This window comes from Lepidochelys kempii, chromosome 6 (assembly GCF_965140265.1).
Source record: "Lepidochelys kempii isolate rLepKem1 chromosome 6, rLepKem1.hap2, whole genome shotgun sequence".
NCBI classification, from domain to species: domain Eukaryota; kingdom Metazoa; phylum Chordata; order Testudines; family Cheloniidae; genus Lepidochelys; species Lepidochelys kempii.
In genome coordinates, this window is record NC_133261.1 from 53,606,046 (window position 1) to 53,628,766 (window position 22,721).

General features: G+C 43.1%; 1 protein-coding gene across 8 annotated transcripts in view; it reads left to right on the forward strand.

Moving 5' to 3' along the window:
- Positions 1-22,721, forward strand: part of PRR5L (proline rich 5 like) — an 86,637-nt gene that overhangs the window by 39,017 nt on the left and 24,899 nt on the right. For 7 of the 8 annotated variants that reach the window (XM_073347995.1, XM_073347996.1, XM_073348001.1 and 4 more), the window contains 2 exons: positions 4,032-4,080; positions 18,029-18,086. In XM_073347995.1, the coding sequence (XP_073204096.1) occupies positions 4,032-4,080; positions 18,029-18,086 (107 nt within the window). The remainder of the gene's footprint in view (positions 1-4,031; positions 4,081-18,028; positions 18,087-22,721) is intronic. The other variant, XM_073348000.1, reaches the window with a different exon arrangement.

The following is a 22,721-nucleotide window of genomic DNA, read 5'->3' on the forward strand; positions in this document are numbered from 1 at the left end:
GACACCTTTTATATAAAAGATTAACCATGTGGCATTATTGCAGTTCTCTTGTACACTAAGTTCAGACGGCTGTTCCAACTGAAGCCCTTATTTTCTGCAGCCTAACCAACCCTTTCCCTACTTTCAAAATAAAACCTAAAGACCATGAAACTCTTCCCACTTTATCTCAGCCCAAAGGTCAAAGCTTCATAAAATTCTATTCAGCCACGTTTAAGATCCTCTGAGTAACAAAACAGTAGCTTCCATGCCTTTAATTACCTCTTATAGGTGCTGCCACTGGGGTCAGAAGTCCCCAGATTTAGTGCCCCATAAGGGGAGCTGAATTTGATCTACAAGAAGAAATATAGTTTAGAAATAAATGTCTTAATGATTTCAAAATAGTGTAGTCTGTGGTGCATTTGGTTTCTCTTGCTGAAATTAATACAGACTGTAAAGAGCTTGTTAAAGAACAGGATTTTTTTGGGTGAAATTTAGAAATATTCCCACTACCGTTAAATGCACAGTGTGTTCCTTCAGACAGAGAGACACTTCTAGAGCTGGGAGCACAATCATGAAATAAACACACTTACCTTAATTTAATGTTCTGAGTGCTCCCAGTGTTGGTTACATTTCAAAGTGTCAGTTCTTAAAGAAATAGCCTCCCAAATTCATTAGGTAGTGTATTAATTTCAACCTACGGAGCAAAGGATATGGATTTGCACACACGCAGATCTGTACTCAGCACCTGTGATTCTAAATCTTTCTTCTGGCAAACTGTCAATAGATGTGCACACTAGCCTGACACCTGGCTAGTTCTTACGTGCCATGAGATTGAGTCAGTGTGTTTTCCTGGTTTGTATTACTTGGTTCATGTTACCCACTGAACTCGCCCAATGCAAGATGTTTTTTAAAAGAAAAAACAAAAACACTAACAGCATCCCACTGATTCTCCACGGAGCTTGTTTACGTGATATGGGGGAGAAATGAGAGGGTTTTAAATTGGGTAGCAAAGATGGGACTAGGGGACAAGAGAGTGGTAACGTTCTGCTCTGAATCGCTGCCACAGAGCTTCACTAGCTCCTTTTTTGTTTTTCTGTACTGAAGAGGTGAGGAGCTCAGCAAGAGGAAAGCTTGGTCTATACTTAGGTCCACATAGTAGAAACCAGATCCCTGACCTACATAGTTACACCAAGCCTAGTCCCAGTGCAGATGCAGCTATGTTGATGCTTCCCGTGATGTAAGTATCTTTGTTTGGGGAGGCAGTGTTCCTGTGCCAATGGAAAAAACCCTTCTGTTGGTATAGACCGCATCTATGCTGCGATGCTATGCTGGCATAGCTAGGCCAATATAGCCTCCATACCACAGACGCATCCAAGGTGTCAGAATGCTGCAGAGAGGTGGAATTTCAGGAAGCAGGAAATGAGCTGGCCATCGTTAGGCCATGTCTACACTACAGGCCCTATAGCAAAGAAGCTAAGGTCCCGCAGGTGTGCAGCTATAGTGCCATAGTATAGATGGAAGGAGTTTTTCCATAGCTGTAAGTAATCTACTTCTCCGAGAGGCGGTAGTTAGGTCAACAGAAGAATTCTTGAGCCTCATCTACTCTGGGGGTGAGGTCAGCTTAACTATGGAGCTCAGGGTGTGAGTTTTTCACACTGCTGAGGTATGTAGCTAGGTCCATCTAAGTATAGCTCACGTGTTAGTGTGAGGCAGTTACAATTCCCCCAGCACAGCAGGTGCCAGAATGGATTGGTTCACGTCTCACCTTCTTAAAATGTTGTGAAGTGAATGGCTGGAACACCAGCCTCACGTACCACCGCTGCTACTTGTACCACAATTTGGGACCCCTGCCTACAGCCTTCAGTTGCAAGGGAAAGGAATTTTCACCAGTGCTTCACTCTCTGAGTCCTCAGCTTCACTCAGCGTCCACTGACTAAATATCCTGGTTTTTTTTCACATCGGTGATCTGGCGGAAGCCAGTTTCAGAGCACTTCTGAAAATCAGGCCCCAAAAGACTAACCTTCTTATAGTTGCTGTCCCCCAGAGAAAGAACTTAACAGTGAATCTGAGTCTCTCCTATTCCAGCTCTGTCCACCCTCTAAGGAAAGTTTCTGCTGGTAAACAGGGATGTTTAATTTTAGTGATGTGCAATGCAATTACTCTTGCAAAATGCCTGAACTTGCCAAATTAAACTGGCTGACAAAATACAGTCCTGTTCCAGTTGCTCCTGATGCAGCATTATGGTGGTGTTTTCTCCCCATCATTGAGCCCATATAGCATATCCCTCTGTACCCCCCACATCCGTTTTGCATTAGTGAGAGATAGGTACATATGCTGAAAACTGTATAGACCTTTGTTATAGTCCAAAAGGCCCCCGTTTGTGTACATATATGCAGAGATCTAAGGGGAAATAGCTACACATAATATGTATGTTCCTATGTAGAGACCTTTATACGTCCTCAGAGGATTGCAGCACCAAAAGATAATTTTATGTAAGAAATATTTTATCATGAAAATCGACTTTTTCTGAAGACTGCAAAAATAGTGGTAATATTGTCTCGTGCTTTGAACATGAACCTGGGAGTCAAACATCTCCCTAACTCAAATATTAGTTCCACTAGAGACTTTCTATATGACCTCTCATGAATGGTGTGGAGAAAGTGAATAAGGAAGTGTTATTTATCCTTCCCATAACACACAAACCAGAGGTCATCCAGTGAAATTAATAGGTAGCAGGTTTAAAACTAGCATAAGGAAGTATTTCTTCACACAATGCATAGTCAGCCTATGGAACTCATTACCAGGGCATGCTGTAAAGGCCAAAAGTATAACTGAGTTAAAAAAAGGATAAGCGTATGGAGGATAGGTTCATCAATGGCTATTAGCTAAGATGGTCAGGGACACAACCCGTGCTGTGGGTGTCTCTAAACCTCTGACTGCCAGACGCTGGGACTGGATGACATGGGCTGGATCACTCGGTCATTGTCCTGTTCTGTTCATTCCCTCGGAAGCACCTGGCATTGGCCACTATCAGAAGACAGGATACTGGACTCAATGGCCCATTGGTCTAACCCAATATGGCCATTCTTATGTTCTTACCTTGTGCATAGTCTCCTCTTGGTGCCTCAGTATCCCCATCTGTAAAATAGGCATTACAGTACTAATTTCCTGGACATGCTGCAACCCCTCCCCCATGTTTGGTTTGAAAATCTATTTAGTCAAAAAATTTAGCACTTATAAAAACCCCAACAACGTTCTCTCAGTTTTAATAACTTCCCCCCCAAACTGGAAATATTGTGGGGTTTTTTTTTTAAAGGGAGGATAACAACTTTCTCTCACTTTACTTCCCCTGTACCCTCCATTCTCCAAATGAAGACTGTGGGCGGGAGGAAATCCCCTAAATTTGAATTGAAACAAATTTTTGCTAGAAATTTTGTCAAGTGGTTTAAAACAAAACAGGTAAAATGTTGACTACAATGAAAACGGCTTATTGTTTAAAAAAAAAATCTTTCGTGGGGTAGGGAGCCATATTTTTTCAGCCACCTCTAGTTGTAAGGCCTTTGTATACAGGACTTTAGGGATGAGGATGGATTCCTCCTTAGTCTGTACATAACCTCCATTGGCATTATAGGAGGCATGCAGAGACATGAAGGGAATCTAGCTTTGACCAGAATCACACACTCCTTTCTTCATGGTGTTCCACTTACACATATCAGGATGTCTTTGGTATGACTATGGAGGTGATAACAGTGTAAATTTATGTACAAGCGGAGGAGTTATTTCAGAAAAATTCTGTGGGAGGCAAATTTGTGTCAGAATATAGAACATTATATGTGATTATATTATACCCTGCAAGGTCCGGGAAAGGGGGAGCGGGGGAGGACAAAAAGTGGAAGACATAATGGTGTGCCATAGACCTATGTAAAGTCTGGGGGTGGGAGGGATAAATCCACACTGAGGGGGCAACTGCCTCCGCCCCATAGCGAATGACACCCTTTCTTGTGAGAAATGACCTGTAACCAGTTTATAATGCATGTTCCATTTCTTTTCAGACGTTTGCTGAAAAGTGAACTTGGATCCTTCATCACAGATTATTTCCAGGTTAGACGTGTTCCTTAACAGATAACTAAACATTGCTCTGTTTTCTTTGTTTTAGTTTTCTTTTGAAAACTTTTTCATATGTAGAAAAATAAATAGAATCACTTCTTACAAGTAGGTAGCCTGCATTCAGTGTTCTCTGCCACGCAGGTTCATGGAATCAAATACAGGATTTGGATTTTTTTTACTAAGGGCTGCATTGTCTGATGTTCAATAATATTTGTTGTTATGCATGGTAAAATAAAGATGGCCAGCTCCCATGCCTCAGTGTGTGATGTGATCACCTGCTTCGATCAGGAAGGAAATGCCTCTCTTGAGAAATCTAATAGAGAACTGGGTGCACTGATGTTTCTTTTTGCCTTGGGTTGGCAGGGGTCTTTAGCGGTTAGAGCACAGGACTGTGGGGCAAGGGTGGAACTGGTTCCAGGAAAAAAAGTGATCTACTCCTGGTTCTGTCAATAACTTGATGTATGGCTTTGAGTAAATCACTTCCCCTCTGTAAACTAGGGCTGATACCCACCTTTTATAAAATGCTTTGAGAATCCCTTGAGATAAGTGCAAAGCATGGACTGGATAAACTAATGTGGTATGGTAATTCCTATGTTTCCAATACAGATGCTCAGTTTCTCAGAGCGTAACTTTAAAAAACCCCCAAATATTTAGAAATAGTGGATGAAAGTTTCCCCCTCTAGAGGGGGGGAAAAACCCTACCCTATCAGCAGGAATTTAGTCTGATCACTATCTTGGGATCCCAGAAACGTAATTCCAGTTTGTGGAGAAGCAAAAATCTAAAGCCTGGAGAAGAGGTAATTAGTCACAAATCTGCATACATGTAACAGCCTTTAACTAATAATGTCATCATCTGTGGTCAGACATAACCACATGAAAGTGTGTTTGAGATGAGTGCAGGGGCATGCTGATGGTTTCAGTACTGCAATCATTCAGTGGTGCTATTTAAAAAAGAGCAGGACTGCTGAGAACAACAGGGATTTCCGTGTTGGTTTTATTCTCTACCAGTAAAAGAGAAGAAAAAATTGCACCACTTCCTGAGGTGGCTGAAGTTGCTTGTGTACTGTGTCAGTAGTAAAAAAAAAAAACTGACTGATGGTGTTTCCTTTCAGTATTAGATTGCATGACTTAAAAACCGTGCTGTTGAGTGAAAAATAAACTCCCGTGTTGTGGGCAGCTATGTTTCACCTCTTCAGACCCTGTCTTCAAAACTCATTTATTGGAAGGAGAAAGCTTTTGCTTCACTTAATGGTAGGACATTTCCTAGAATGTGAGCCATTTCCTAGAATGTGAGCCAAGAGTCAGTGAGCAGCAGTGAGACAGTAGTGTAGTGAGTCCCTATTACAAAGAGTTTGGTCTGAGTGGAAGTCCACTATTACTGTAACTGGCTTTGAGGTTGGGGTTTTTTTTTAAACATTTCAAACCATTATATTTGTTTAGATTTGTGAAGGACTCCAGAAGGGCCTACACAGGTGGTCAGATATTACGGACGGGGCTGATAAAAAAAAGTTCAACACAAGACAAAACGTATACTTAGGGTACGTCTACAACTGCGATAAAAGACCTGTGTCATGGCCATGGCTGGCCAAGGTGAACTGACTTGGGCTCGGAGGGCTATAAAATTGCATGGTTGGCGTTTGGGAGCCCAGGCTGTGAGAACCAGTGGTCCCACCCAAACCTGTACACTGCAATTTTATAGGCCCACAGTCTAAGCCCTCTGAATCAGCTAACCCGGGCTCTGAGATTCAGTGCTGCAGGTTTTTGATCACAGTGTGGACATAACCTATGAGGCATGAGACTGAACAAAAACAAGTGTGAAGCAATGCATGCTAGAAGGAGCAATATAAAGTGCTAGTATATAAGCACTGATTGTCTCTGAATGTTCCATGTTCTGGACTATACTGAAAGAGGCAAGTTTTGTTTTTTAACTCTGAATAAGATGTGCTTACATTTAGAAAAGTCCTGGAGGACTTGATGGCTAGAATCATTGGTCATAGATTCAAATGCTGTCTAGGCCAAATGGATACCTGTGATACAAACTGATGCTTGCTCGACCTCTCCACAGTACAGCCAATGATAGAATAGGCCAGATAGACTAAAATCCCCTCTCATCCGTATTGGCTGGGCCGCCAGTTCAGGGTCAAGTCATATTAGTAAGTGAAACCTTGCCTTGTTTTGTGGATAATATGGGGGTTCTTTCACCAAAGTTGTCAATCTGTAACACTGGGACTCGGATAGAATAGTAAAATATATCACTTTGATAGAACAGTAGAGTAATGATATTATATTACTGGCCCCACAGACCACAATCAGGATCAGGATTGGGATCCATATATGCTCAGCATTGTACAAATACAGAAGACGTGATGGTCCATGCTCCAAAGAGCTGGCAGTGCAAGGGCTAATCTACACTTGAGTTAATTTTAGCTTCTTGGGAGGTGGGTGGGGGTTGCACTGGTGTAACTACATTCATGCAGCGGAACCAGTCCAAACATGATGAATGTTTTGTCATTGAAGTCAACAGGACCAGAGTTTTACCTCTAGTATAGTCAAGTGCTAAAAATGTGATTTGCCCCAGTCTGGCTCACGCTGATGCAAAAAAGCTTCAGTGCAGGCATTCCATAAGAGGACAAGCAATATGAGATGTAGACTAAAGAAGGAAGCAGTTTATCTTTCCCTGGTGTGTTTGTGAAATTAACTTACAGTGCACATCATTGACTATAAAAAGTTGACACACCTTTCCATTGATCTCTGTTCAGGAAATAGCAAGGCAGTGGAATGGGGCAGTCTGTGTGTGTTACTAACCAAACTATCTTGTTGATATTTCTCTATCAGAGAAGAACTCTTTTCTTATTAGGTTCTCTAAAGTTCTGTTTTTTTGTTTTCCACCTTCCTTTGCATGGGTCACTTACTGGTTTAAACAAGAGTAAATGGTGAATTCTCTGTAACTTGAAGCCTTTAAATTAAGATTTGAGGACCTCAGTAACTCAGCCGGGGGTTATGGGCCTGTTACAGGTGTGGGTGGGAGATTCTGTGGCATGTGATGTGCAGGAGGTCAGACTAGATGATCATGATGGTCCTTCTGCTCTTAACGTCTATGAGGTTAAAATGTACAACCCGCCATCCTCTATCCCAAGGATAGATCTGTTTTCCCCTCAAGATGATGTGTGCAATTTTAAATACTCTAGTGCAAGCAGGACAATTACGGTAACTCCTCGCTTAACGTTGTAGTTATATTCCTGAAAAATTTGACTTTAAGCTAAATGATTTTAAGCGACTCCAATTTCCCCATAAGAATTAATGTAAATGGGGGCGGGGGAGGGGTAGGTTCCATGGAAAATTTTTTCACCAGACTAAAAACTATTTTATTTATATATATATATACACACACACACAGAGACAGTATAAGTTTTAAACAATTTAATACTGTACACAGCAATGATGATTGTGAAGCTTGGTTGAGGTGGTGAAGTTAGAGGGTGGAAGAGGGTGGGATATTTCCCAGGGAATGTCTTACTGCTAAAAGATGAACTAGCGTTCGGGTGAGCTGTTGTTAATGTAGCCGCACACTCTATAAGACAGCACAAATGGGGAGAGGGGAGACAGCATGGCAGACAGAGACACACACCCTGTGTGTGTGAGAGAGAGAGATGCACATTGTCCTTTTAAGTTCGCTGACCGCACTCGAAGTACATTGCCTTTTTAAGTAGATCAGGAAGTTGAGACCGCAGCTGCGGCCAGCAAGCTCCCAACTCCTGAGCCCTGTTGTGTCCCGTCTGCCCTGCTCTATGGAGAAATGGTAAGCGGGGGGCAGGAGCAGGGGGGAGGGGACACCCTGACATTAGCTCCCCTTTTCTCCCCCGCCCCACCTGCACAGCAAGCAGGAGGCTCAGGGAGCAGCTCCAAGGCAGAGGGCAGGAGCAGCACATGGCAGTGGGGGGAGGGACAGCTGAACTGCGGGCAATTGATAGCCTGCTGGGCGGCTGCAGCACAGGGAACTTAGGGGAACGGGGAGCTGATGGGGGGCTGCTGGTCCAACCTGGTTCCAAGCCCCCATGAGCTAGCTCTAAAGGGCTGCTCTTTCTGCAAGCAGTGGACAAAGCAGGCGGCTGCCAAACAACATTATAAGGGAGCATTGCGCAACTTTAAAGGAGCATGTTCCCTAACTGATCAGCAACGAAACAACGTTAACCGGGACAACGTTAAGTGAGGAGTTACTGTACTTGAATCTTCCAAAGTTTGAAAATTATAAAACTCCTTTAATATTTTTGTCCTGTTACATTACAGAGTACACTACACTATTAGTGAGTGCTAAGAATTTTCAAATCACATTTTCCATAGATTGAGTGCTGGCTCTTACATTATTTTTTAAAGAATTGTTTCAACCACTGAAGCTTAAGAACTTTTCCATGGAACATAGTTCAGATGCTAAGACAAAGCTGACTTTGTGAGTCACTTGAATTGGTTGCTCAGAAGTAATTTTCACCAGCACTCATGGAAATTTCCAGTTCTTACACTGCATGGAATCATCAAGAATGGAATGAGCTAGTAGGTATCTTCATATTTCTTAGATTGTCCTAATGAAGTCTAGGGAGATTTTATCTTCAAAATCCCCATGGCCCCAGTGTTATCAAGTCTGTCTTGTAGTTAAACAAAACCATAGTATAACAGACTAATGCACCCACTCATATAAAGATCTCCGTGGAAATTCAAATGTTTGATTCTGAAGGAGGTTTGTGTTACTAATCTGCTGCCTTAGTAACTTTAGAGGAGATATAAGCAATGTTACTGAAAGTGACTTTTGAGCTTTTAAAGACCAAATAACCAGTGCCCAGTATATTCTACTGCTTCTGATTTTCTGCAGGATCTACCCTGTGCTGAATGTTTCTGAATCCACATTTTCAGTTATAATCTAGCCCTCATACACATGATGAAAGCCTTTAAAAATGTAAACCTATTGCAGATTGACATATTGATACATTATGTACCTGAATCTGCAGGCAGCCTGAAATGATAGCTTTGGCTGGGGTGAACTGCTCCTTCTCACATTCCAGTGGGTTGTTAACACTCAAATCCAGAGATGGAAAATGTAAATGTTAAGTATTTATCTGCTGACTGCTTTTGCCAGAATACCCAGCTAATGTGCTTACCCCAAACTGACTCCTGAGGTGTGGAAACCCAAGCTGTTCTTTGCCCAGCTGCCAAAACCTCCAGCTTCCTCCAACATCTACATGCAGTACAAAACTGTGGTGTACTGAAAGCACAGAGACAACATAAAATATATTGACTTTGATATCAAAATCAGTAATAGGATTCTGTACTGATTGTATTCTCATATTTAATTTAATCAAAACCTCAATTTCTTAAAATTGAAATGAAGCTGCTGCTGAATTTTCAAGCCTGTGGCATCAGAGAGTTGCAGAATCCAGAGACCTTGACCCAGAGTTTAGGTCCAGTTTGCTGAGATATATACAGAGCTTTGCAAATAATCAATATATGGGATAGCTAAATCCCACTAGGGTGTCCAGATTTTCAAAGAAAATAGACAAATTCATGATAGAGTGTGCTTAGAAAAAAGTCTCCTCTTCTATCCCCTCCCCCCTAACCCCCCCAGTTCTTGGAAGAAGAAGAAGAAGATGATGATTTTAGCCCAAATGTTCTGTAGCTCAAATCCTCTTTTTCACCTGCTGATGGCGATGGCCCCTTTACCCTATTCTATTCTATGATTCTATACCCCACATCCAGCCTATTGGGTTAAAACTGAATAAGGCTAAAGCCTTGAGGAGCTGAGCCAGAGGACTAATAACATTTCCCCTGCACCTGGCACTTTCCCTGCTGGGCTCTTAGGAGGACAGCTCCACCAGAGACTCCTTAGGATTGGTCCATCCTCTGAACTTGGAAGGGCTTAATAGGCAGAGCAGCCCTAATGGGCTGTGTGTAGGATATGATTCTACTAGAGGGCCCAGTCCTGCATGGTGCAGGTGATTGTGGAAGGTGTTCACCACCTCGCAGGGCTGGCCCAAAGCTCCTTTGTGGAACTGACTGATTCACCAGCAGGGACTCTGAATTTTAGTTGTTACCATTACAATTTACATGAAACTGTGGGCCCTGCCTAGTCACTTTACTCTGAATTGCAACCGCATGTGGGCAGGAGTGTTGTCTGGTTTCCCTGTAGTTGCAGTAACACTGAAACATTGTGGGCTGGATTCTTACAGTAACACCCTCTTTGTGAATGGCTGTAACTCTGCCTGGCACGCACTCTGTCCTATTCACTCACACTCAGGCCTGGTTCACATGTCAAAATGTTAGGTCAACATAGCTACAGCACTCAGGGATCTGAAAAATTCACACCTCTGAGCACCCTAGCTATGCCAATCTAACCCCTGATGTAGATGCAGCTATGCTGACCGAAAAATGCTTCCGTTGACTTAGCTACTGTCACTTGGGGAAGTGGAGTTCCTACAGCGATGGAACAACCCATTGTAGGAAATGTCCATGCTAGGGTGCTGCAGTGGCATGGTTATGGCGCCGTAGCTGTGCTCGTAGTGCAGACGTGGCCTCAGTCACTTTCTCGCTTTGTGTGCCCGTAAAGCTTTCCTCTGATTTCTTTACGTTAAAAGTAGTTTAAGGCTTGACCAAGCCCCCTAGATCGGAACTGCTTTGTATTTTTGAGGCATTGTGACATACAAAGGTGAAAAGTGTGACAGAATACACCCTTGTATTCATACCCTACGCACTATTGTAATAATCTTTGTACAAGGTTTGCCTTGTAAGGTATTGTTTGAAAACTCATAATTTGCTAGTCAGTATTGTCCTGGTAAAATATGTGTGGCAACATTGTATGTGAAGTTACAAGATTTCCCTGTATGGTGTTGTTAACACATGTTCCAAACCCCACTGCCCTGCCCAAGCAGAAGTCAGATCTGTTCTAAACAAAGGAAGGAATGTGAGCTTGCCTTAATTTGCATTTAAGCAGTAAACAGAGTCAGGCAGGAAGTGAAAACAAAGGAAGTTCAAATGGGTGAAAAAACCTTCAGGGAACATCCTTCCACATAGAGTCTTTGTCTCCTGGGTCTCAGCTAGAAATGTTTTTTCAAGAGGGGGACTGAAACAGTAAAAAGAAGGGACAAACACCCCAAGGCACCCCACTCCCTCTCCCTGCCCAAATCATTCTGTGCATCTAAGACCAAAGGAAACAGCTGTTGGACTTTGGTCCCCTAAAGAGTTTGATCAGTAACCTTGCTGGAAGCAAGTGGTGAGAAAGTTTACTTTGCAGCTAAGATAGTTTCTTACGTAGATACTAGTAAGCACTTTACCTTTATTTTTCTTGCACCCATTTCTGACTTTTATTCCTCATTACTTGTACTCACTTAAAATCTCTTTATTTGTACTTAATACACTTGTTTAACTTTTTATCTAATCCATTGTGTTGAAGTTGGAGGTCTGGGTACACAGTTTAAAATAAGAAGATGGCATATTATTTCCTTATAGGAATAACAGACTTAATATATTTGTACTATTCAGGAGAGAGCTGGCCAGTACAGGATATACATTTCTGGGGGAAGGTCTGGGACTAGGGGTGTGTTAGGGTCACCCTGCAGCATAACCCAGGCTGGTGAGAGTCAGGGTGCAGCTGCTGGTGAGAGCCAGGGTGCAGCTGTGCAGTTACACACAGACACTCTGGTGTGGCTTACATGCTGGAAGGTTGTTTGTGAGTGGCCCAGGTGGGAGCATCTACTACTGCAAGGCATTATAAGGTTCCCAGGGTTGCAGGGCAGGGGTGACACAGCTCCCAAATAGTCTGGATTGTGCCCTGCTATGTCACAGGTCTCTCTTGTGCTTCTGAATATTGTGGTTTATTCTGTCTGTTGGGCCAAAATAAACTCCCATATCCATCCACCTAGCTAAATTTTGGGGAGTTTCAGGATGAACTCTGCAGCTAAAGCCCAATTGTGGTTTTAAAGCAACTCCTACAAGTTGGAAGATGTGCATCTATAATCTGGAGCTGTACAGAACTGGCAATGTCTTTCTGGGCACACAATTTTAGATGACATTTGTGTCCCTCAAATGTCAGTTTCCTTGCAAAATTTGATGCAAGAGCTACATGTTCAAAGCAAGACCTGTGCAAATTGATCAGAGATGGAGCTTCTATTGAGCTAAAGAAATTATGAAATACGATGTAAAAAAATTCAGTGAAACAGGCACAATTTTTTGAGTTTGATATGGAAATGAGACTTTCATTTTGAACAGTTGTTTGTCCTTGGTAAGTATATTTTTTTAGAAATATAGGACATCTCTAGTGCTGAAATGTGAAGGGAAAAGAATCCTGAAGTTGTTTCTGATTTTGTGTGTGTGTGGCCAGAGGCATATCCATCTTCCAGACAAGATGTGAAACTGCTTGTAATGGCTAAAGATTCCCCTAATGCTTTTCATAAGAGTTGGGTGTTAACTGTAGCATCCTAGCCAATTTCCAGCTCAGGTAATTGCATTCTGCCTACTTAAAATTCACCCTCCAGATACAACTGGAGAAGTTTGCTTCATTTTCCTCTAGAAGAAAAAACTTCCATGCTTTGTCACTAGGTCAAAGAAGGTGTCACCCACCAAGTGACTTCATTTTACTGATGGGCATGTGACTCCCTTTGGGAACTTTCTAGTCTAACAATGTCCATACAGAGCAGACAGGACTCAGTGTTTGAGGCTTTTTCCAAAAGAGCCCCCCTGCCACATGCCTGCTCCCTCCACACACATGTGTGTGCGTGCTCTCTCTCTCTTTCTCAGCCACTGGAAAATATATTGTGCTCATCTTCCTCGAGGAGAAAGACCTGAGTTGACTCGGCTGGGATTCTTGGCCCTCTCCGATGCTCCTTCCAGCCATAGACCTGTAACAAAGATACTGTGATTTTATATGCATTATAAAAACATAGGAGTTCTTATCCTATCAGACTTCATAAATCCATTTGTTTGTATCTGCTATCAAACACACACCTTCCCTAACTTACTTGGGCCATGTTTGCTAACTGTTTGGGGGTTAATCCAGGGCCTTGTTCCTTTCCAGGCATCTCCTCTTCCCACAGTGAAGTAGTAATACAATGTTTGTGGCACCCATCACTAGACCTACAGCAACTTGTGATGCCATGACTGTAAGGTTAAGATTTCACTATGGGATCCAGGAGAAAGTTGACTCAGAAGGGGAATAATCTCTTACCCAAGCATACAATTCTCCTGTAATAGCAAAGGGAAGAAGGTGGGCAATGTAACTCCCTTTCATATAGATTTGTGTCCTTCAAGCTTGCTTGGTGTGTGAGGCTTTATCTGCTCCTGCTTGTAACTGTATCAGTTTATTTTCCCCTAGGCTATATCCCTCTATGTTGCCTATAGCAACCAGGGATAAAGCAGTAATGAGACATGTAATCTAGATAAGGTCTGGTGCAAACCTTTGCTTCATTCTGTGTTTGTTAGAGTGTATTCATTCCTCAGCAAACTACACTGTTGGATTTTTTTAAAATGCAAATGTATCTGGCTGAGTGCTTGATCTTGCGAGGAGGAAGCTTAAATTTAATCTGTTTCCAATCTTGGTGTCTTTTGGCAGTAAAGCAAAGCAGCTCCTGGACTAATGAACAGAAAAACCTGTTCTGCTAAATGAGTCCAAAATCTGTAGAGAGATGAGGTGGGTGAGGTAATATCTTTTATTGGACCAACTTCTGTGTCACTTCACCTTGAGTTGTCCCTTAGAATATGTGCTAACTACCTATACTTAACTATCTGTTCAATCTTGTATTTAGCTGTGATACTCTCAGTACCTTTCCCAGACCTATAGAAGAGCTCTGTGCAGGAGCGATGGAAGCTCCCTTCCCCCAGAAGCCCTGCTGCGGCACCCCCCACCCTCCAGTGCCCAAACTGTGGCCCTGCCTCCCCCTTGCCGCCTCTTCCCCTGGGAGCTCCGCCCTTGTACCGCCACTCCCCCCGCCCACCGAGACCTTGCCTCCACTCGCTCCTCACTGCCCCTCCCCCACATTGCTTGCCCTTATGGTTGGTAAAAAATGATGGGTCCATGGCCCTGTGCTTCCCCTACCCATTCCAGTGCCCTGGCTCTGTGTGACTCGAAAGCTTGTGTGTCTGTCACCAACAGAAGTTGGTACAATAAAAGATATTACCTCACCCACCTTGTATCTCACAGATCCTGGGCCCAACATGGCTACAACTGCATCCAAAATCTTTAGTGATGTACCCAGACAAGTGAATGTGTCTCTCAAAGGACCTGTCTTCACCCTTGGGAAACTTTGAGACAATTAAAGCTTCACCAGCATTTGCAATATAGGAAGCCTGAAGCTTTGTAGACACAAGGTTCGTCTCCACTATAGAGCAGGTTGGAAAATAGGGGGTGGGATTTTCTGCAGAAACATTAGACGTTTTGTGAAAAAAAAACAAAATCAGAAAGTTGAAATTTTTCACAGAAAGCAGACCCTGTTTGCAAAAACCTTAGTTTAGTAGGGCCATGTCTACAGTACAAATGTACATTGACATAACTACATCGCTCAGGGATTTGAAAAATCCACACCTCTGAGCAGCACACTTATACTGATCTAGCCCTCAGTGTAGACGCTGCCATGTCGACAGGCGGGCTTCTCCCATCAACATAGCTGCTGCCTTTCGTGGAGGTGAATTAACTATGCTGATGGGAGAGGCTTTCCTGTCGGTGTACTAACGACTTCACTGAAGTGGTTTAAGTGTAGACCTGTCCTCACAAACCCCAAATTTTCCATTGGAAAAAAGTTTTAGCGGAAAATGCTTGACTAACCCTATTTAGCAACCTTTGGAGCTGCAGCATGGATGGGGTGACATCTGCTGCTGGCATTCGAAGCACTGTGTTATCTGACCCTGCTAAAAAGCATGTTGTAACTGCATTTCCAAATCATGCAAAAACCTTTGACCTTTGCAGGGCTGTAGTGTGATGCAGAAACACAGTGCCATCTATGATGTATGCCCAAACTATAAATTGTGTCTGTGGACTAAAGTGCTGTTATCTAGTCCCCTAACACGGTAATATCCACACTGATCTGGGTAGCTCCGCTTGTTTGTTCCAGGGATGTGAAATTTCCTATGTGCAGGGGCTAGTGTGTGGGGAATGGAGCCCTAAGGGCCTATGCATTTGAATTCCTTAATTTGCTTGCAAATGAGGCACAAATGAGTTAACCTTAGTTAAAAGGTTGTGGATGCCAACAGGAAAAAGCAATGTGCTGGCAAGTCTATGATTGCAGAATAGCTGCTCTTGGCATTGTGAGAATGGCTTCCAGTTTGACAGCTTGAATTTCTGATCTCTGATGATATCGTTGGCCCTTTCTGTGCCACCAATTCCCCCAGTGTTGGAAACTTTGGTAAAGTACTGGAATAATTAAACCTGCTTTGAACAGGTTCAAATAACACGGTTTTAGAATGGCAGCAATAGCCAGCACTCCATCCACATTACAGCTCCCATATATGCCGTTCAGTCCAAATGCCTTAATCATCTCTGGCTCTATCATATGTATATACCTTGAAACAAATTCTGTCTTGACTTGCCTTCCATGCAACATCATTGACTTGAAGGCAGATTTTGGCCCTTTATGTATATTTGGGGAACCCTTCTAGTGGGTGAATTGTGTATTGGATGGCCCCAAATCAAGTTACTGGAGCTGTTCTCTTTCTTAAATGCTCTTTGCCAAGATTTCAGATGAAAGTAAAGATGCCAAGGGAAGAAGGTCACTTTTTAATCTCAGGTATTTCTAGGGCACCTATCAATGTAGCATGTAAGTGCTAAAGTGCTTTAATTGCAGAAGATTCCAGGGCAGAAGGAGCCTTTTGCTGTTTTGAATTCAATGACTGATTTGCCGAACTGAGAACTTGAGGGTTTTGCTGACCTTGGCAACATTGAGGGGTCAGATTCTACTCACACACACACTCACCTACATGGATAAATTCTTAAGTCTAGTGCGTGCACATAGAATGTCTCTTACACCAACAATCACACTAATATTCAGGTTACTCCCAGTCCCAAAGGACCTGTCACCTGCCCCAGGTCAATTGCACTTTAGATCTTATACCAAAGACAACACTTGTAGCCAATCCTATAATAAACTAACTAAAGATTTGTTAGCTAAGAAAAATAAATTAGTTATTTACAAGATTAAAGAAGATAAACGTATACACACACACGCAAGTTACAGTCTTGGATTTCAAAAGATGGTAGAAGCTTCTATAATGGGCAAGCTCTATATGTCCTTTAGGGCTACCCAGGCAAAACACCTTTGCTTATGCTTAGTAATCCTTGCTTCTCAGAGTCCAAGCAGCAGAGTTCAACCTGATGGGATGAGTCCTTTTCCTCTTCATGGGTGTATGTGTGTGGGGGCAAACAACAAAGTCTTTTGTTCTCCGATGTTCCACGATGCTTTGCCTGCTGTCTGTGGGCCTCCCTTTGTTGGGCAGGAGATAACACCTCCTGTGGCAAACTAGCGTTTCACACTTGGTAATACTTCTTTTCTGACTGTTCCTTTGCAGTGCAAGCACTTAAATATTATCTTATAACATGGGATACAGACATTATCGGTGAGATAAATGCATACAGCAACCTACATGCATTCCATGAAGTCTAAATGCTAAACACAGGTTTATAAGTCTCATACCAGTTTTGACAATACTAGGACACAGGTGAGTCAGACTGGTTTCCAGCTCTGTATTGTTCAGTGTTCAGCTGAGGCCTTGGGACCTTGGCATGAGCTGGCACCGGGTCTGCCACTATCATGGATGCAACAGTTTTTCAGGCATTCAAAGTGGCAGCGTAGGCATGATTATGTGCTATGGAGGCCTGGGACTCCTGCTAATCTAAAGGCTGCTTCTGTGTTACAGAATATTGTTTGGTTTCAGAGTAGCAGCTGTGTTAGTCTGTCTTTGCAAAAAGAAAAGGAGGACTTGTGGCACCTTAGAGACTAACCAATTTATTTGAGCGTAAGCTTTCGTGAGCTACAGCTCACTTCCCCGTTGGTTAAAGGAAAATAGGGGACGAAGATTGTGACTCCTACACAATTACCTGTTCAGAATAGGCGAGTCTCGGGGATATGACAATGAAAAGAAACAACAACCTGGTAGATACCACACTCTGCACTGTGGGAGAGAGAGATACCCCCTGAATATCCATTTCTCTCTCATGGTACAGCATTTCCCATGAGCAGGAGGCACATTCCCTATTGATGCACTGCCTGTGGTGGGGTCCAACCTTTCTGAGATAGGAATATGTACATTACCCGTCTCTAGCTCTTCCACGCAAGAATCTCAGATCATTTCACAATAACTGATTTTCTTCCCACAACAGTGGTAGCAGGTCGGTAAGTGTTATTAACCCTTTTTACAGATGGGGAAACTGAGCCACAGACAGTCTAAGGGTGGATTTACAAAGGCATTTAGGCACTTAAAGATGCAGCTAGGTGCTTACTGGGATTTACAGAAGTGCCTGAGCAGATTAGGCACCTTTGTAAATTCTATCAGGTGCCGAGCTGTATCTTTACTTGCCTAAATACTTGGATAAATCTGCCCTAAATGGCTTGTTCCAAGGGCACATGGAAAGGCTGTGGCAGTCCCCGGAAGAGACCTACCTGATTCTCCTGACTCCCAGTCTTGTGGCCTAAAACAAGCTCATCCTTCAGTTCACCTGGAAGTCCAGTTGTTTTGTGAAATGGTCTATGTATCTGCTGCACCCTGTTGTGCTGGAAAAAATAGTTGTAGGCTAGGTATGGGTTAATACCCTGTGTGAGATTCTTAACGTGGCAAAGTCCATGGTTAGGGCTGGGGGTGCTCTGACTGAACTTTGGACACCTGCATGTCAAGCAAATAACAGCAATAAAACTCTGTCTTCAGTTCATTTTAATTCTTGGGGAAAGCAAATGCATGTCTCTCTCTTCTCTCTTGGCAGAACCAGCTCCTTGCGAAGGGCTTGCTGTTTATAGAGGAGAAGGTTAAGCTGTGCGAAGGCAAGTACAGAGAGACTGTTTTGGAATGGGGTCCTGGAGGGCCCTTGTGAGTCAGCTTTTGATGTTTGGACAGCTGAGATGCATCTGTCATAAGCCCATCATCTCCGAATGATTCATATGACGGGAAATTCTAAGGCCTCTTATATGCAACTGAGATCACATGCACTGACTAAGCCCAGTTCAGGCTAACATACAGCTGAACGGGTTTAACACATCCATGCAACTCCTCTGGGAACTACATTGTACTCCAGCCCGTATGTTACTTGAGGGATGTTGGATCTTGTTGAGTCAAAAGCATGACTGAGGCTTTTCCATCAGCCTCTCTCTTCACCAGGAAGGCTCACACATGGTTCTGCAGTGTAATTTAAACCCAGTTTCCAAATGGTGCCAATCCTTGATATGAATCCTGCTTCCTTGGTTTAAAACAGTGGTAAGCCCCGACAGGCTTTTGCCTTATTTCTTAAGATGCTTTGAAACTGTGCAGAAAGGCCTGGACTCATGATCTTGTGACCACAACCTTGGTACCACTAGTATCATAGCTTTGTTCTGTTGAAAGCCCTCAACAAATGTACTAGAATGAGTGTGTGTTTCACTGGGATGGGGATGAAACCCCATCAGGCCTCAAACTCTCCATATGTGAAGAGCTAGTGGTCATTCAAACTATGGCCCCACAGTGTCATGCTCCAGTTGCTTCTGAAGGTCTGGTGGGGGAAGAATAGTGGGACAGTGGCTGTTATGGTTGATCTTTGGTAATAAGTCACTTTTATTAGGTTTGCCTAATCAACTTGTGCAGCTCTGTCTCATGAAAACTAGATTGCCATTTGCTGACCCAGTTTTGTAGCCTCTGATCCAAGCCAGCTTCCCCATTGACCCGCTTTTTCTGGGTCATTAAATGCCAATTAAGGCACACACTCTTGCACCGCTGGATTCCTTAGCACTGCTTTCTTTGAAGCTGATATCTCAACCCATGTGTTACCAGTTAGCAGCTCGGTAATCCCAGTGTGCAGGAGCCGCAGGATTTGCTAACCTCCTCCTTACAGGGGCCACCTTCCATTTGGCTTACTGCCCACTTGTTGGGTGCAGTCCTGTACAGGAGAATACGGGAGGAATGGAGTCTGCACACTATATCTCAGGTCTTGTACACACGACCACTTATGTCAGTATAACTCACGCCGCTAAGGGATGTGAATAAGCCACCTCCTGAATGATGTAAGTTACACCAACCTAGATGCTGGTGTGGACAGCACTATGCTGGTGGGAGAGCTTCTCCTGATGACATTGCTACTTGCAGAGGTGGTTTTATTATGTCCAGGGGAGAAGTCTTTCCCACTGGCATAGGGTGTCTTTACCGGGCGAGCTTCAGCTACATTGGTGCAGCTGCGCGGCTATAGCACTGTTAGTGTAGACTAGCCCCAAGGATGTGCTCCGCTCAGTATCCTGAACAGGGGTCTCTATCGTGCTGTTACCAACCCCTCAGCGTTCTAAAGAACAAACACTGACCAGTTAACTAAACTCTAAAACAAACAAACAGACAAAAAAACCCTTGTAAAACTGTCCCAATTTGTGATTCAGATTAAAACATGCAGGTCTTGTTGGCAGTGGGTTTGTGAGTCATCCATCATCATGTTAAAATGAAACAAAGGTGTCAGCATGTGGCTGCTGATTGCTTGGGAAAGATGTTCCAGCTAGACAGACAAGGGCCTTCCTGCTGCCTTTACATTTGTCTGAAGTGGCATTGTAAACACGGTGCTTATAGGGCCACAGTGATGCAGTTAGGAGCCAGATGATTCATGGAATTTCCAAGCATTGATTTTTTTTTCTTCCTCGTTCTTTCATGAACTTATTGCTTTGTTCCAGAGAATCTGGCTTGCGGTCACTTTAACAAGAGCCACGTGTGCCCACTTCCCAGTTAGCTTTGACTTCCAAAAAGGGAGCTCCTTTCCCAGCTCTGAGTCGAAGTAATGCCCGTGCTGCAAAGAGCAGCAATGTTTTTAGCGCATGTTTTTCTTAATCAAAACTTCTGCTCTTAATGCAGCACTTCAGATTTCTGTAGGATTTATGACCTCTTGCACAAATACACCACTTCCCCATCCTAAAGATTACCTTTCTTTTTATTTCCATCCCCACACACTGCAACAGCTCAGGCCTGAGACAGGTAGGAGCGGGATCCTAAAACCTATCCAGAAAGGACCATCATGATCATCTAGTCTGATCTCCTGTTAATCACAGGCCACAGACCCTCACCGACCCACTCCTGTATTAGGCCCAAAACTTTTGGCTGAATTACTGGTGTCCTCAAATCCTAATTTAAAGACTTCAAGTTATAGAGAATCTACTGTTAACTCTAGTTCAAACCTGCAAGTGACCTGTGCCCCATGCTGACAGGGAGGCAAACATCCCGTCACCCCTACCTCCGGAGTCTGCCAATCTGACCTGGGGGGGAATTCCTTCCCGACCCCAAACATGGCTATTAGACCCTGAGCATGTGGGAAAGACCCACCAGAGAGACACCTGGGACAGAATTCTCTGTAATAACTTAGAGCCCTCACCGTCTAGCATCCCATCTCTGGCCGTTGCAGATATTTGCTAATAGCAGTCACACATGGCCCGCATGCCATTGTAGGCAATTCATCATACTATCCCTTTTATCAAACTTGAAAAAAAGTTAGGTTTTTTGCCCCCACTACTCCTCTTGGAAAGCTGATTCAAAACTTCACTCTTCTGATAGTTAGAACCCTTTGGTCATGTCTACACTGCCACTTATGTCAGCAAAACTTATGTTGCTTTGAGCGACATAAATTTTGCTGGCATAAAAGCTTATGTGCACAGTGCTATGCTGGCAGGAGAGCTTCTCCCGCTGACACAGCTACTGCTGCTCGTTTAGGTAGTTTAATTATGTCGACAGGAGACCTCTCTCCCATTGGCATAGGGCGGCTACATGAGCGATCTTACAGTAGTGCAGCTGCATCAATACAGCTGTGCTGCTGTAAGTTTGGTAGTGTAGACATGACCTATGTCTAGTTTCAAGCTAAAACTTATTGATGGCCAGTTTATATACCTTTGTTCTTGTGCCAACATTGGCCCTTAACTTAAGTAACTCCTCTCCCTCCCTGGTGTTTCCCTCTGACGTATTTATAAAGAGCAATCATATCTTCCCTCAGCCTCCTTTTTGTTAGGCTAAACAAGCCTAACTTCTTAAGTCTCCTCTCATTAAGCAAGTTCTCCATTCCTCAGATCATCCTAGTAGCCCTTCTCTACACCTGTTCCAGTTTGAATTAATCTTTCTTAAACACGGCAGACCAGAGCTGCTCACAGTATTCCAGGTGAGGTCTCACCACTACCTTATATAATGGTAATAACACTTCTCTATCTGTACTGGAAATACCTTACCTAATGCATCCTAGGATTACATTGGTCTTTTTCATGGTTGCATTACATTGGTGGCTTATACACCCAGGTCTTTCTCCTCCTCTTTCGCTTTCAACTGTTACATCCTCAGCTTATAGCAAAAATTCTTGTGGTAGTCCCTAAATTCACTATTGCAGTATTAAATTTCATCCCATTCCTATTAGTTCAGTTTTCAAGGTTGTCCAAATCTTCTTGTATGATAGTCCTGTCCTCCTCTGTACTGGCAATACCTCTCAACTTTGTGTCATCCACAAATTTTATGAGCACATTTCTACTTTTTGTGCCAAAGTCATTTAATGTAAATGTTAAACAAGATTGGTCCCAAGACTGATCAATGAGTAACTCTACTAGTAACCTCCCTCCAGCCTGATAGTTCACCTTTCATCATGACCTTGTAGTCTCCCCTTAAACCAGTTTCCTCCCACTTTTTGATTGTCATTTTAATCCCCATTTTCTTCAGTTTAACTAACAATTTCCCATGTGGAACTGTACCGAAATCTTTACTGCATTTCCTTTATCTAAAAAATCCATTATCTTCTCAAAGAAGGAGATCAAGGTGGTGTGGCATGATCTACTTTTTGTAAAAACATTTAGTATTTTATCCCAATTACTGTTTACCTCTATGTCCTTAACTACTCTGTCTTTCAAAATTTGTTATAAGACCTTGCAAACAATTGAGGTAAAAATAATGGGCCTGTAGTTTGCCAGATCACTTTTATTCCCCGTTCATAAATAAAGATACTTTATGTTTGCAATTCTCCAGGCATAGGGTACTACCCGCATGTTTACAGATTCATTACAAATTCTTGCTATTGGGTTTGCAGTTTCATGTGCCAGTTCCTTTAATATTCTTGAATGGAGATTATCTGGGTCCTCCGATTTGGTTCTATTAAACTGTTTGAGAATGGCTTCCACCTTGGATGTGGTAATTTCTACTTTCATATCCTCCTTCGCATTAGCCACCCTGACACAGCCCCCACGCTCCTCATTACCCTTATTGAAAACTAAAGCAAAGTATTTGGTTAGGTTGGGCCATACCTAGATTATCTTTAATCTCCGTCCACTTCAGTGCTTAGCGGGGTCTCACTTCTCTCTTCCCTGTCATTACAGACAGTGTGAATAAAGCATGGCTCTGTCAGTGGATGATGGATGATTTTTTTGGTGTATTCTTGCAGTTGGGGTTAAAAAGCAGACATAGGACCTGATCCTGTAACCCGTTGAAGTCAA